General features: G+C 36.1%; 1 protein-coding gene across 1 annotated transcript in view; it reads left to right on the top strand.

Moving 5' to 3' along the window:
* The window catches only part of UBL3 (ubiquitin like 3), a 48,129-nt gene extending 34,387 nt beyond the window's left edge, over positions 1-13,742 (top strand). The window contains exons 3-5 of the mRNA XM_007435794.3: positions 6,464-6,550; positions 9,266-9,343; positions 12,015-13,742. Of these exons, the coding sequence (XP_007435856.1) occupies positions 6,464-6,550; positions 9,266-9,343; positions 12,015-12,067 (218 nt within the window). The 3' untranslated portion in view covers positions 12,068-13,742. The remainder of the gene's footprint in view (positions 1-6,463; positions 6,551-9,265; positions 9,344-12,014) is intronic.
* The last annotated feature ends 1,590 nt before the right edge of the window (positions 13,743-15,332 follow it).

Here is a 15,332-nt window from a genome sequence, read left to right as displayed (position 1 = left end):
TAAGTACTGGAATGTTAATGTTTATTATTAGATCAGTATTCTAGTCTGTATCTCCAGTGTATGGAATGGGGAGAAAAAATATCTTCCTCAAAAATAAAATTTTGAAATGCTAACATATACTGTTCATATGCTTTATCCAATTTGGTTTTATTTTCCTCCTGTCTAAAATCAATGAGTGTTGAGTAATCCTGGAATGCAAATAGCAGTAGAGCCATTGTACACTAGAACTATATTTTTGATAAACTCACATTTTGAATTCTTAACTGGCAGAGAATATGTCAAGAAGGAAAGTGCTAGTGGAATGCAAATGGTTCAAATTCAAAGCATCTCATGTTGTATTATTTCACAATCAAAACAGACAATCTTGATTGTTTTAAAAGAGTATTTTAAGAGTGTTTTGAATGTGACATGGTTCATTTTCATAACATTTTGCATATTGTTAGTACCTAATCATCTATAAAGCCACTGCATCTCTTATGAGGTTATATTCTCCATGTGCTACTTGGAAGTAGAAAAGTAGGAACCAGGCTTCAAAAGACAAGCTGTCTGCTAGGCATTATAGTTCTGGCTGTAGGATTGGTCCTGTGCCCCTGTATGTTGCCTTCATGTGCACATTTATCAACAGATAATGTTTAGTTAAAACTTTTTAATCCTGAGCCCTTTTTGCATGGATAAGTCTTTGAAATTGATGAAACCTAAGTGAATGTAAGTAACTGCCCATGTGATTGGAATTAGCATTAGCATTGCTCTCTGCTGCACTTAAGTATAATTAAGGAATATAGTGACACTGCCATTAAATCATATTTAGTAATATATATCCTACTGGCTTTATAATTAAACATTTACAAAGAGGCTTGGAAACCCCCCCCCCCCCCATAATGGCAACATTAAAAAAAAATCTATAAAGTTAAAATGCCTAAGCTAGTAGAAACGGTAAAACTAAAAATATGACAGCTGCAGCAGCAACCGCAAAGAAAAGCAATGAAAATGACTATTTTAAAAATTGTTTGTTTTTTTAAAGTTTTAGTCTGGCACCCAAGTTCATCAAATTTGGGGGAGAGTTCCATTGGCAAAAGAATATCTCAGCAATGGTACTTTGCTTAATTGCTCTTATCTCTCTTATAAAAGATTATCTCAGTAACTTAATGGTTGAGCAGTTCTTCTAAGATTAGGCAGCCCTTAACACATCTAGGCTCCAAGTCATATAGGACTTAAAGCTAGCATTATAATTTCTATCCAGTCACTTTGAAAACTAATAGAATTACCTTTTAAAATGATAAAATTTCAAGCAGCTAATTATGGTCAGTTGTTTAATTGATGTATATTGAGCAGTTTCTAAATGTTTTTCAAAGACTGCTCATATATAATATGTTGTAGTGGATTTATATTAATGTTACCAATAGGTGCCTAATATTATCCAGAAAATGTGCAGTTGGTGTGCTAGCTTTTGGTATTGAAAGGTATTCCTATCACAAATGTCTTTTGGGTATCTGTAATCTAATACTGATGCTTTAAACTTGATCTCAGAGGTGGGCATGCATGACCCTCCAAATGTTGTTGGACGGCAGTTCTTGCCATCCTTCACCATTGTCCATGCTGACTAACAGGTGATGGGAGTGATTAACATCTAATCTGGACAGTCTGTGTTTGTTTATTGAATTTATACACTGACCTGTTTTTTTCCAACATTCAAGGCAACATGACCTGCAAGCAAATGTCCTGTAGCTAAAAAGAGATTGGTTGTCTCATCAAGACAACAATCCAAAATATACTTTCAAATCAACTTTACCATAAATAAAAATAAAAGGTTCACTAGGCTATTTGGTGATGCAGCAGAGCAGAACTGGAAAGAGGGAAGGTGATGTGACTATAGTCTATACAAATTCCATCTGAGAGTCTGCCAGTTTTGAGTGTTTTCCTGTTGCATTTGGATGGTCAGAACTTCTCCTTGAATTAATCTGCCAACTAAATATTCTACCACTGGTACACTATGTACCTAACAGCCAGTCTAATAAATATCACAAGCTGCTGAAGAGTTTGTCAGTGTAACAAAGTTGCAGTTTGTCTATTGTCAAATCAACATAAATACTCCAACTGAATGATTAACATATTTATAGTGCTAAACTTGAATCTCAGGGCTTTTCTACACTGCAGCCTTAAGCTGCTAGACTTCCATGTGTAAACTGGCTGGAAATGAAGCTGGCTAAAGGGATACTTTTCCAGATATCACTCTTTCCTCTGCTTTGGCCATAGTGATGGCTTGATGTTTTGTCTGGACTGTGTTTACCATGGCCCATGATTGGTGGATTCCCTGCTGCTTTACTCCTCCTGAACTAGTAAAAAACACACAAAAGAAAAAAAAACCCGGTTTTCACTGGTTATATAGATCAGTTCTGAAGCAAACTCATATTTGCTAATCAAACTATGGTAACCCAATTTAATTTAGAACTGAAACCTGGTTAGTGTTAACCATTGTATAATGGCTGCTATGTCAATATCCACCATCAGAGAATGTGAGTTCCTATGCAATCTCATGATGCATCCCTGATATTAAAGCATGGAGCTTTAATTAAGCTTATATTAATCTGTATTTGTAATAGGTTTGTTGTTAAAGTAGAATACAAGGATATACTCTTGTGGGTTTGTGATACTAATGTGATACATAACATTTTCCCAATGTTGAAAGCAAATTTACATAGATTTATTTTTGCCCCTAATAGTAGAACAGTAAGCACAGTGTATAGGCAGCCCTTTCCATGTCATATGGGACAGTGCAATAGTTACAAGCCACAACTCCACTTCATGACTGAATTTGATAAGCACATTTTCCTTTTTATAGCTAACATGGAAGATACTGTGCATACATTCAGGTACCTCACTTCCTAAACCTTGGGATTTAATCCTATTTTAATAAAAAAAACTAATGGCTAAGATCATAAGCATTGTGCATTTTAGCTTACTCTCCTACATTAGTTGACTTCTCTTCATTCTCTTTTTGTTGTTATTTGTGTGTGTGTGCGTGCGTCCATGTGCTGTGTATATATTACTGACATTTCTTAGGGGGAACGATTGTGGCTTGGATATATGTTTTTCAGGTTCCTCCAGTAGCCCCTATGCAAATGGTGTGAATGGAAGGCAGATCTATGCAGGAGTTAGGACCCATTTTGGTTTATAATGATTCCTGTCTTTGCCTCTTAACTTTCTGAGGGTATCTGGAAAATCAGGTTTAGTAACGTCAAGTACTGATGCTATTCCTGTTGAATGTTAGGAGATTATCTAATAAAAAAATACTAACAGCCATAGGCAAAGAGCTGATTATATGTTTCACAAGAACCAAGCAGGATTGGGGTGGCAGCCCTTATGGCCTTAGGTGCTGCTAGCTATGGGGGAGGTGTCATTCTGCAGTGGTTCCCCTGTTATCTGGGCTCAATCAGAAGGTGATATTGGAAGTCATCTGCTTGACTCTGGGAATTGTCCTGGTGGATCCCACAAGGTTCCTTCTTATTTAATATTTATATGAAACCACTGGGAAGGATCATATGTGGTTTTGGAGCTAATTGTCACCAGGAATCTACTTCTCTTTTCCTGCAAGCTTACTCTTAAGGCATTTTTTGGGAGCTAGCATGTAACTCCAAGCTGTAAGAGACCACAAGCAGGAGAATAAGAGGAAGCTGAATTTGGACAAGATTGAGTTCTTCCTGATTCTAGGGACCGGACTTCAGGTTTGGCTGTTCTGGATGGAGTCACTTTCCTTGTTAAGGAATAGTTTCACAATATGGGCATGGTTGTTCTAAAGGGGGAGACCATCATTATGCAAATGGTGTAACTTACATATTTGGCATTAGATGTAAGTATATAATGGGATGCAAATCTATAATGGTAACAGGCAGTCCCTTACCTTACTGAGGCTTAAGGCTGGGAGGAACCAAGCCTGGAATGGCTTGGACTGGGGTGGGTTCTTGGCTAACAACCAGCGGAATTCACTTAACATAGGCAATGGGGACTGCCGGGATTGCCATCGCTAAGCAATGCAGTTATGTGATGTCTTGTTTTACAACTGCATTGCTTAGTGATGGAAATTTTAGTCCCAATTGTGGTCATAAGTTGAGGACTACCTGTACTGTAACCTTATAATAAAAGTATTACCTGTATTAGCATTCATAACTCTGGTTTCTAGTCTGGTCTACCTTGAAGGGTTGACACATACTGGGTGCTGTTACTTTCTAAGATCAGTTTAAGATGCCCTCTTTAGTATACAAAGTTTTACATGGTTTGGTCCATGTTATCAACAGGATTTATTCCTGTCCTAGGTCTTCTAGAGGGCACCTCTTGTACATCATATCAGGGATACAGCTAATGTAATTAATAGAGAATCAGTTCTGGTTTGGAAAATTATCTTATGGAGCACTTTTGTACTGCCCCCAGAATGGTCAAATTGGTATGATCTAGAGAATGCTCCTGAGTTAAGTTTTGCACTTATCTAATAGATAGTAATTGTGTCTTCATGGAATGAACTGCTCCTGGAATTGAGCAAATCTTTTCTTTAGTGAAGTTAGAAAGGGGCATAAAATATTTTATCCATTTTAAAGTTTTAGGGATTTTACGCTTCTGGTCTTTAAATGTTTATATATATCATTTTCACTGTTTGTATCATTGTCACTGTTTGTGTTGTAAGCCAACCAGAACCATTTTAGAGTGGGCAACATGATTAATTTGTAAAATAAAACACTGTATAAAAGCTGTGATAGAGGAGCCAAGGTTAAGTTTCAGAGGATAATTTTGTTTAAAAACAAAAAAGATACTGCAATCAGAGGTACTGCAGAATATGTGTGCAGGAAGAAGTTTGTTTTTTTGCAAGATTCTAATACATATTAAATAATTCTGAAATACATTATAAAATATGAAAGCATTGATCGATCATAACTTAAATCACAGGATAACATCTTATAATAAATCTGATAGGCATTTTTTGTATTGTCCAATATGCTTTACTACCTCATATACTCAGCATATTTTCTAACAAAGGTGATGTTTACCTTTATTGTCTTCTTTATGGCTTTTATCATGAGTTTGTAAAATTCTGTGTCTTTGGGCAGGTTGTCATTTCCTACCAACAAAAACATCTGATTTTTTTTTTTAATGACTTAAAGCAGCACCGATCAGTCAGAGTACTATAGGAATCTTTACATTAAATTAAACTGTAATTCTCAAGATGGAATTATGTATTCAGTTGATTCTTGGAATGAAAAACAATATGCTATATTTCTTTATAACATTTCATACTGATTGGGCCAGAGCTTAGAATGGGCAGCAGACAGTGTGCAGAAGTGGAAATTCCATGACTTAAGGTTGCTTTGGTGACTTTTCTGGGGTAGACTTCTTTTTCAGTGGTAGTAGTTATTCTGTTTATGAATAGATTTTAAAAACCTATGTAGACAAGAAATCTGAAATGATTTTTATTTTTCTTACATTTACACAATGTAGTAAATTTTGTTACTTTTAACCCTGGATAGTTTTTTATGGCTTAGAGGGTTATGGGAATTCAGCCTGTTTGGTTAGTTTATGATTCAGTGTCTTGTATGAACTCAGGAAATTCAGTAACCAAGTTAAGCATGTTGTGGAAACACAGTCTGAAAGGCTGTTTTTCCTTATATTAAGCTCTCCACCACAACTTAATTTCTGAATTGTAGTTGTTGCCAAATCATTTTCTTGTGATTGTTTTTAAAAGTGAACTTATTTGACTTGTGATCTTATTATTCTTTGGGAGATGAATCTGTTTTCTAATTTATTTATTTTTTGTACATACAGGACTTGTACTTTCTTTCTCTATAGTTAGTCTACTTTTATTCTAGTTTCATTCATTTCTTTTATATTCTTTCATGTCCATTCCCATTTCTGCTGTTGGCCCAACCAAATAATGATTTGGCCCTCATCTGAAACCTTTTATCACCCTTGTATCCTTCATGAATTATCTCAGTGTTTCATCATGAACAATCAAATCAAATGTGCTTTTAGAATCATTCGTTTGTGATGTATACATGTGAATAGACTGGTGCTTAACCCACATAGTTGAAACAAATAGATCTTTTTCTAAGCTGATACTTCTAAATAGTTACTATTCTCATTCTTAGTCCCCAAATGGCCTACTTTTTCTATATTGTCATCTCATTCTCACCCAGATGTTAATATCAATTAACAAAATAACATTTTCAATATAAACAATTATTATATTTATGTTGAGTATGTATAGGAGGAATGGCTGGAGTTATTTTCTAATTCTGGTCCTTTTCATGTGTCTCTTTAAGGCTAAAATTAAAGACATATCCATCTTCCTTATGACAAGAAAACAGATGTACTCAAAAGGATATTTATAAACTGTGTTATGAGCCTTGTTGAAGTTTATAAGAAGCAATATATAATTTCAGAATTAGATAATTGAATTTTGTTATTTTTGTTGTTGCAGATTGGGAAGAAGAACAAGTGAGCAGTCCAAATATTCTGAGACTTATTTATCAAGGAAGATTTCTGCATGGCAATGTGACACTAGGAGGTAAATGAAATAAATTGGCTTATAGAGATCTTCTGAGTGATCTGAAATGCAAAAAAATGATAAGATTTCATTGGCATGGGAACAATCCAAAGTTAAAATACACTTTTTAGAAAGTTCAGCAAATGGTCTTGTTGAAATTGAAACAGAGAGTATTTTTAATATGAATTGTGTTTTAATTGGGGTTACAGCAATGTTATAATTTCAGTTTCTATATTGCATAGGAATGTTAGAAAATATAATCAGAATGAAGCTAAGATTAAGGAAGTGTCCTGCATCTTACAATTATGAGTAAGAAAATGTTGAGAGCTGAGTCAAAGTAAATTTTCTCATCTGTAACATTGCTTCTCAGATAGTATTACTAGTTATTTGCACAAGAATGAAATTATCTCACTTGGAATAGAAAAGCTGTTCAGTTGTGCCCCCTTGTGGTGTGCCTCATTGATTCTTTTTAACTGAATGATCTCTAGTATTGCCATGTTATTCTGAGGTTGTTAATAACATCTCAGATGGAATATAAATGTATTTGGGTATGGACGGATTTACCTGCAGTTTCTATACAAGCACCTAAACATGAAGATTTGTATCTCACTCTTTAGCCAACCCCCCCCCCCCAAACTTCCAGAAAATGAACAAAATTGAATAATGAGAAAAATTCTGCATTTATGCTTATCCTGTTAGCAACACATAGAAGGAAAAGGGACTGGGACAGAAGATGAAATGAATGACTGCAGGCATTAATTGCTATTTACAAAGTTTTTATGAATACTGAAATAGAAGTAGTTCAGATAAGGAGCCAAAAGTTCCTAGTCTCTCATTAGGGTTGATAAGCTTGCTTCTATTTTCTCTTCTACTTTCTCTGCTACAATCTGGTGTATTATTGCTATGTTCTGTGAGGAGTAGCAGCATGATGGAGACTGATTCTCCACAGAGCCTTTTTTCCCATGTTGTTATCTCTGGGGAGAAATTGAAATTAAAAAATCCTACTCACATGGGTATGCGTTGAATTACAATATTGTCTGCAGAAGTAATTGGGCTATGTTATTTTATGTATTTTTTTAAAATAGTATATTTTATAAGGTTTGACATTACAGTATTAAAAAGTTTTGATAGTTGAAGAAAAATTATTTTTTGAAACGTTGGAAGCAATGGGATTCCCGATGTAGGCTTTTTCCAGGTGATAGGTTTTATCACTTATCAGCTTTCTGTAAATAGTTTGTATTTTTTCAGGACATTTTCCGCATTGCATTGAATGCTTTTTCTTATAGCATTGTTAATATATTCTTGCCACAATATTTAAATCTGGCAATTTTTCCTACCTTTAGTGGCTTCTTTATAATGGTGCCCTCCACAAGACAATTGTGACTCAGGCCCAAGAAGGGGACTAGTAGATCAAGCATCTTTCAAGCAGGCCATCAGGGATGTCCATTGAGAAGCTAGAATTAAAAGAGAGCACATATACAGTGCACATGAGAAACTGCCTCTGGCTCTTTCCTGTCCATTCATCTCTCAGCAGAAAGTAGAAAATCTTCTGTGTGGCAGTACAATTCAGTCTAGGTGCAGGAAGTACAACAGATGCTTTTGTTTTTCATTTCTTTTCAGCTTTTCTAGTTGCTTCTTCCTTCTTTTCTCTCCCAGCTAGTAAACCTGTAAGGGGGAATCATGAAATCCCTGTTTCTCAATTTTTAGAACAGTAATCTGAAAAATAAACATCATGGAACTTTGAAACTGCGAAACTTGCCTAAGGTTTTCCTGCCATATCCCTGACTGGCAGATACTTTAGAAGTTAAAACAGAACAGAATAAACCTGGTGTATTTACATTAGGGCTGTGCAGGTATTTGGATTCAAAGTGAGAAAGATGCTTCAGATCTTGTGTGCACTGAATGTGTCCACACCAGATAAAAAGCACCTTTCCCTATTTAGATCCAAACACCTGCACCCTTTTAAGTTTTCAGTATGGTAGCAGCAATTGGCCAATCTTACCTCAATTTTAAAAGATAAGTAGGGTTGACCATGGTTATGACTTTGCTGGGAAATTTCCAAGTAATACCAGAGGTATAGGTTAGGCTTGGAAATTGGAAAGTCCCAGGAGAAGACCATGGCAAGTCATTTGTACATGGACAGGTCCAGGAAATCAGCAGGAATCAAGCTCACCTTGAAGCGAATTTACACATACACACAGAGAATCACCACTGGATTATTGAATCCATAATTATTGAAAGCTAAATAGAATAGCTTCCTACAATCAGTTTCCTTCACATATATTGTATTATAGTTTTTTTATTCTTCGTCAACACAATAATTGACATTTGGTAATGATGAGAGTTATAGAGCAACTCATGTGAAGATCAATGAGTATGAAGTAATATAAAACAGCTGTTCAATTCCACAGCAACCTCATTGGCATAGAAGTGTTTTAAATAATCTGTTACTTTAATTGAATCAATTATGGCTACATTGACGTTTAATTTATCCTTTCCACTCCAGTAGATTTGCAAAAGTTAATACAATATTTTACTCTCTGCTTGTACAACTTTTATTCTGTAAGTGGCTTGAGAGACTGTTAAAGAATGGCTAATAATTTTTTTTTAAAGAAATATATACTGTGAATATCCTACTATCAGAGTCAGAAAATAATTGTAATTCAATCAAAATTATGGAATAACATTGTGCAAACTAAAAAGAGCATTACAAAACTTTTTTTTCCTTTTTTGCAGCATTAAAACTGCCTTTTGGCAAAACAACAGTGATGCATTTGGTGGCTAGAGAGACATTGCCAGAGCCAAACTCTCAAGGTAGGCTTAGCAAATTGCAACAGATTTTTTTATATTGGATATTATAGATGCAAATTAGGAAGAAAACAACTTTTTGTTGTTACACTTATGATCAATTTAATGTTTTTTTGAGTACTTTTGAACTATTGAATTTAAATTCAGAATTGAACATTGGATTAAAAATATGAGACCAAACCCATTGCATGTGTGTGCACCCCCCCCCCCCACATATACAGTACTGTGCAAAAGTTTTAGGCAGGTGTGAAAAAATGCTGTAAAGTAAGAATGCTTTCAAAAATATATATTGTAACTGTTTATGTTTATCAATTTACAAAATGCAAAGTGAGTGAACAGAAGAGAAATCCAAATCAACTCAATATTTGGTGTGACCACCCTTTGCCTTCAAAACGGCATCAATTCTTCTAGGCACGCTTGCACACAGTTTTTGAAGGAACTCAGCAGGTAGGTTGTTCCAAACATCTTGGAGAACTAACCACAGATGATCTGTGGATGTAGGCTGCCTCAAATCCTTCTGGCTCTTCATGTAATCCCAGACAGACTCGATGATGTCGAGATCAGGGCTCTGTGGGGGCCAAACCATCACTTCCAGGACTCCTTGTTCTTTTTTATGCTGAAAATAGTTCTTATTGACATTGGCTGCATGTTTGGAGTTGTCGTCCTACTGCAGAATAAATTTGGGGCCAATCACACACGTCCCTGACGCTATGGCATGATGGATTAAGTATCTGCCTGTATTCCTCAGCATTGAGGACACCATTGATCCTGACCAAATCTCCATCTCCATTTGCAGAAATGCAGCCCCAAACTTCCAAGGAACCTCCACCATGTATTGTCGAAGGCTTTCACGGCCGGAATACGATGGCTGGTGTGGGTCACGGCCACACAGCCCGGAAGACCCACACCAGCCAACCTCCACCATGCTTCACTGTTGCCTGCAGACACCCATTCTTGTACTGCTCTCCAGCCCTTTGGCAAACAAACTGCCTCCTGCTACAGCCAAATCTTTCAAATTCTGACTCATCAGTCCAGAGCACCTGCTGCCATTTTTCTGCACCCCAACTCCTATGTTTTCGTGCATAGTTGAGTTGCTTAGCCTTGTTTCCACGTTGGAGATATGGCTTTTTGGCCGCAATTCTTCCATGAAGACCACTTCTGGCCAGACTTCTCCAGACAGTAGATGGGTGTACCTGGGTCCCACTGGTTTCCACCAGTTCTGTGCTGATGGCACTGCTGGACATCTTCCCATGTCAAAGGGAAGTAAGCATGATGCATCTTTCATCTGCTGCATTAAGTTTCCTTGGCCGACCACTGTGTCTACAGTCCTCAGCGTTGCCTGTTTCTTTGTGCTTCTTCAAAAGAGCTTGAACAGCACATCTTGAAACCCCAGTCTGCTTTGAAATGTTTGCCTGGGAGAGACCTTGCTGATGCAGTATAACTACCTTGTGTCTTGTTGCTGTGCTCAGTCTTGCCATGTTGTATGACCTGTGACATGAAACTGTCTTCCACAACCTCACCTTCATAGCAGAGTTTGGCTGTTCCTCACCCAGTTTTAAGCCTCCTACACAGCTGTTTCTGTTTCAGTTAATGACTGTGTTTCAACCTACATATGAAATTGATGATCATTAGCACCTGCTTGGTATAATTGGTTAATCATACACCTGACTCTAGTGCTACAAGATCCCTGACTTTGTGCAAGTGTACAAGGTGTGCAAGTGTAAGAATTGATGCTGGTTAGAAGCCAAAGGGTAGTCACACCAAATATTGATTTGATTTAGATTTCTCTTCTGTTCACTCACTTTGCATTTTGTAAATTGATAAACATAAACAATTACAATATATATTTTTGAAAGCATTCTTACTTTACAGCATTTTTTCACACCTGCCTAAAACTTTTGCACAGTACTGTATATATGTATATATGGGGTAGGGGTTTAGCCATGGAGACTAGAGCAATAGTACATTAGCTATAAAACATTTGTTCTGTCCCTGCTGTCATTGGTTGGAATTGTGTGATGAGAAAGAGAGTGAGGTGAGGTAAGTGTTGCCATTAAGCATATTATGATGCCTGTCCGATACACTGTTTTTAAATTGTTTATTATTAGAAAGCTGGTGGTTGAAACCTACGTTTTCTTTCTGAGTTTTGAAAGCAGGTTTTCAGTTGCAAACAATTCATATCTTGTATGTGCATTGGGAAGAATGTTCAACCCAACTGTCAGATTAAAGTGAAGTAAGACAGTACTGAGTTTGTTTCTTCACGCTACAAAAGTGCTTAACTATTATTTATGTTGTTGGCTATAGAAACATATATACAAACACACACACATCCATAAAATCCCTTGGCCAATTTTCAGTTAATTGGATGGTAGATAATAATCAGTGTGGTCTACCATCTCATCTACTTTTGTAATCCAAGAATGAAAAACAAGACAACAGGGGACTTGTTGCATTTCCTGTTGATTCTTTTGGTGGCCTTTATTCCATCAGAACACAGCAAATTCAAAACATTCCAATGAATCTTTTGAGAAAGCAGGAAAGCAATTTTTTCATCTCATGTAAAACCCTATTATTGTGCTATTCAGCATTATAATAATATCATGCTTTTATAATGCATATACAGAGAACAGTGTTTTGCATTAATTATCTTGAAAACATTTTGTTTATTGTTCTATAGGGCAGAGAAATCGTGAAAAAACTGGAGAGAGCAATTGCTGTGTGATCCTGTAGAAGCGCCACTGTATCTGCTACTTGTGATGTAGAATAGTTTTTGTCTTTCATGCTGCAGGATTAGAGGAGACCAACATTGTTTCAAAAACCCTTTCTGCCTGTCTGTGCATCCACTGAACTGAAATATTACATGAACCTGGTCACACTTTTTTTCTAGAACAATGAACACTTTTTTATTTCTACTGTTTATGTTGTTGAACAAGCTTATTAGTGCATCATATCGCCAATGAATTTTCTCTCCAAGAAAAAATTAACTGTACTCTTCAGCAGAAATCATTTTGCTACCATAAAATCATTCTTAACCGGAACTTTAACCAATCAAGAATTCTAGATGCAATTTGCACTAAAACGGTTGACAATATATAGACCTCATAAACACACGTTCTTAAGTATTTCCAACATTGAGAAATGAATCAGCACTGAAAAATAATACATAGTCTTTTTCTTAAATTCAGTCATGGCCAATTAAAGCAGGGGGGGTGGACAGGTGTGGAAGAATAACTAAGTAAATTCTACCTAAGTCACCCTTGATGGCCAAGTGGCACAAAATACTAACTAAAATTGTCTCTCTTGTATAATATATATATATATATATATATATATATATATATATATATATATATATATTCTTCTCACTGCAACAAACTATGTGCCTGTAATTTTAAAGCACTCTGTAGAGGGCTCTTGCAACTAATTTTTTTTTTTTAATTGATGTGCACTCTTCTTTCGTACATTTGTTGAGTGCTTGTTTAGACAGCACAAATAAGTGCAGAGAGTGCATTTCCTAGCCTTAATATGGGAGGGGTAATTTCCTGTAGTTCATAGGCTTTTATTATTGTGCATAAATATTAAAGACCTCATTTACTAATCAGTTTATGTCTTTGAATATCTACAGCTGATGTTTTTCAGTCATCCTTATTCATCTGATCTTAGTGTCCAGTGTCATGCTTACTCAACAGTGACTTCAAAGAGATAATTAAAAGAAAAGGAGGATAAAATAGAAAAATTTGCTATATAATGAGTTCATTTGTTTGTTATTTGCATTTGGTATTAGTGCTTGCAATTGTACTGGAAATCAAAAGCTGTTTTTTAAAAGCATACATAGTTACAAAGGATGCCATTATTTTATTTCATGTAATTTAAAAAAAAGGATATGCTAAAAAAATTTGCACAGCACTAAAGCATGAGGTAGTTTCATCTAAACTTGTAAAAATTATATAAAGATTTTATATTTTTTCCTCTAGGGAGAAATCTTCCTGGTTGAAAGTACAAATGTGTAGAATATATTTAATTAAAAAAAACTTATAAAAACATGGCTATAGAACATAAGTATAGATTGGCGTGTAGAATAATACAACAATAAACCATATAAATAGATCTAGGCTTTTAAAGATGCAGATTGACATTGTGTTCTGTATTTGAATCCATAGCCCTTACAAATGTTCCGTGTTTTGAATGATCTTCAGTTAAATGTAATCAGGTTATTTTATTCAATGTTACTGCTTTGACAAAATGCTTTATATGCAGTAGACCTACAAAGATATTGTTCATAATGATCAAATTAAATTTGTATAGAGCAGAGTTTTAAACAAATTGTAAATAGCACTAAACATTTTCCTTCTGCAACCTGTACTGATAGATTCTTCTGTAAACTAAATAAAACAAGAATATTGTAGTGGACCTGGTTGTGATTTCGGGACCTTGATCTAACCTGCATCAATATTTTAGTTAGTTCAATTGTATGAGAGTTCTCCTAGCTCTCTTTTTTTAATTATTAAATTATTAGGTTTGGAATACCAGGAGCGATGTGAGGCTTACACTTCAATTTGAGTTCATCATATTTGTTTCATTTTTACCAACCTTTTGTTTGGGAGCTCAAGGTGATGCACATTCAAGTCTCCTCTCCCATTGGTTTCTGTAACAAGCCACTATGATGTCAAAATGACAACATCTGTCATCACATTGTGCAGATAATGTAATGATGTGCTTGTTTTATGACATCTGATACAAGTTGCATGCATCATTTGTATAATGCCATGTCATGAGTTGCCCCTTACCCCAAGGAATCCCATGACCACCTTATTTTATCTTCTTAACAGCAACAATTTCATCTGCACAAAGTCACCTACTGAGTTTGAGTACTGTAGTTGGGTAGGGGTTTCAATCTTTATTTCCTCAATCCCAGTTCAGCTTCTTAATAATTACACCTCATTTGCTTATTCTCCACATAGTTTTGACCAAAGAACAACCATCATTTCTCATTTTCACATCATATCTGAACATTTTAGAAATTAATCTGACATAGCAAAGAGAGGGCCCAGAGTAGTGAAATACAAAACCCCATCCCCACCAGCACTGGCAAAGCATGCCACAGTATATAAATAGAGAGCAAACGCCATCCCATTTTAGCACTGAAGATGTTACCTAGCCAGGTAATGAAACATTTGCAAGAAAAGAACCAAGCTCAGAGAACCCCAAGGACTCCACAATTAGAATATCTCTTTGAAAATGGAAGGATGTTTCCATCTATAGATGACAGCTGTATAAAGTCTGAAATTGTTCCTTTACCCATCACTAGAAAAGATAAATTTGACTTTTTGCTGGAAGCCCTTTCCTGAGCAAAGGAGTGCAAAATTGTTCTGTCTTTCTGCTAATGACAGGAACAACAAAGCTATTTGGGCTCCTCCTGGCTTTTGCTGCTTTTGTCTACATTGCATACTACCTGGCCCTGGCCACCTCCTTGCAATTTACTACCACTTCCTGGTTACCTCAACCAGGCTTCAGGAGAGCTGTGCTAGCCACTGGTTAAGAGCTGAACATGAACAATTCAGAGTCTAGGGCTCCAGACTAGGACTCAGGGATGGGCTTGGATCTTTTAGCTAAGAGATCTTTTAGCTAAGAGATCTTTTAGCTAAGAGCAGCAGCTGACTGGTTAAAGCAGAAAATGCCAGTTTAAAATGAAGAATGCAAGGGGAGCTTCCATGTTCGTGTTGCATCAAGTCTTGGAAGAAAGTAGTAGGAGAGGGGAACAGGTTTGTTAAGGGTGTGGGAACACTACATTTCTAACCTGAGGTCAATCTAATGCAGTTTGAGGCAAAAGATTACATTCATCTCTTGCTATGCCCAGGGCATAATGCCCAGCTTAAGAAGAAAGAAGAAAAAAGAGGGGTAAAAACATACACAAAGAGGGATAGAGAAGGATCAGTTCAGCCTCCAGCTGATCTATGAAAGTGTGTGTGTGTTTATGCTCTTACAAACAGCACCA

This window comes from Python bivittatus, unplaced genomic scaffold (genome assembly GCF_059951505.1).
Source record: "Python bivittatus isolate LINGU-HERP-01145 unplaced genomic scaffold, Pbiv_v1 ctg000340_np1212, whole genome shotgun sequence".
NCBI lineage: Eukaryota > Metazoa > Chordata > Lepidosauria > Squamata > Pythonidae > Python > Python bivittatus.
This window is presented reverse-complemented; position numbering and strand designations above follow the sequence as displayed.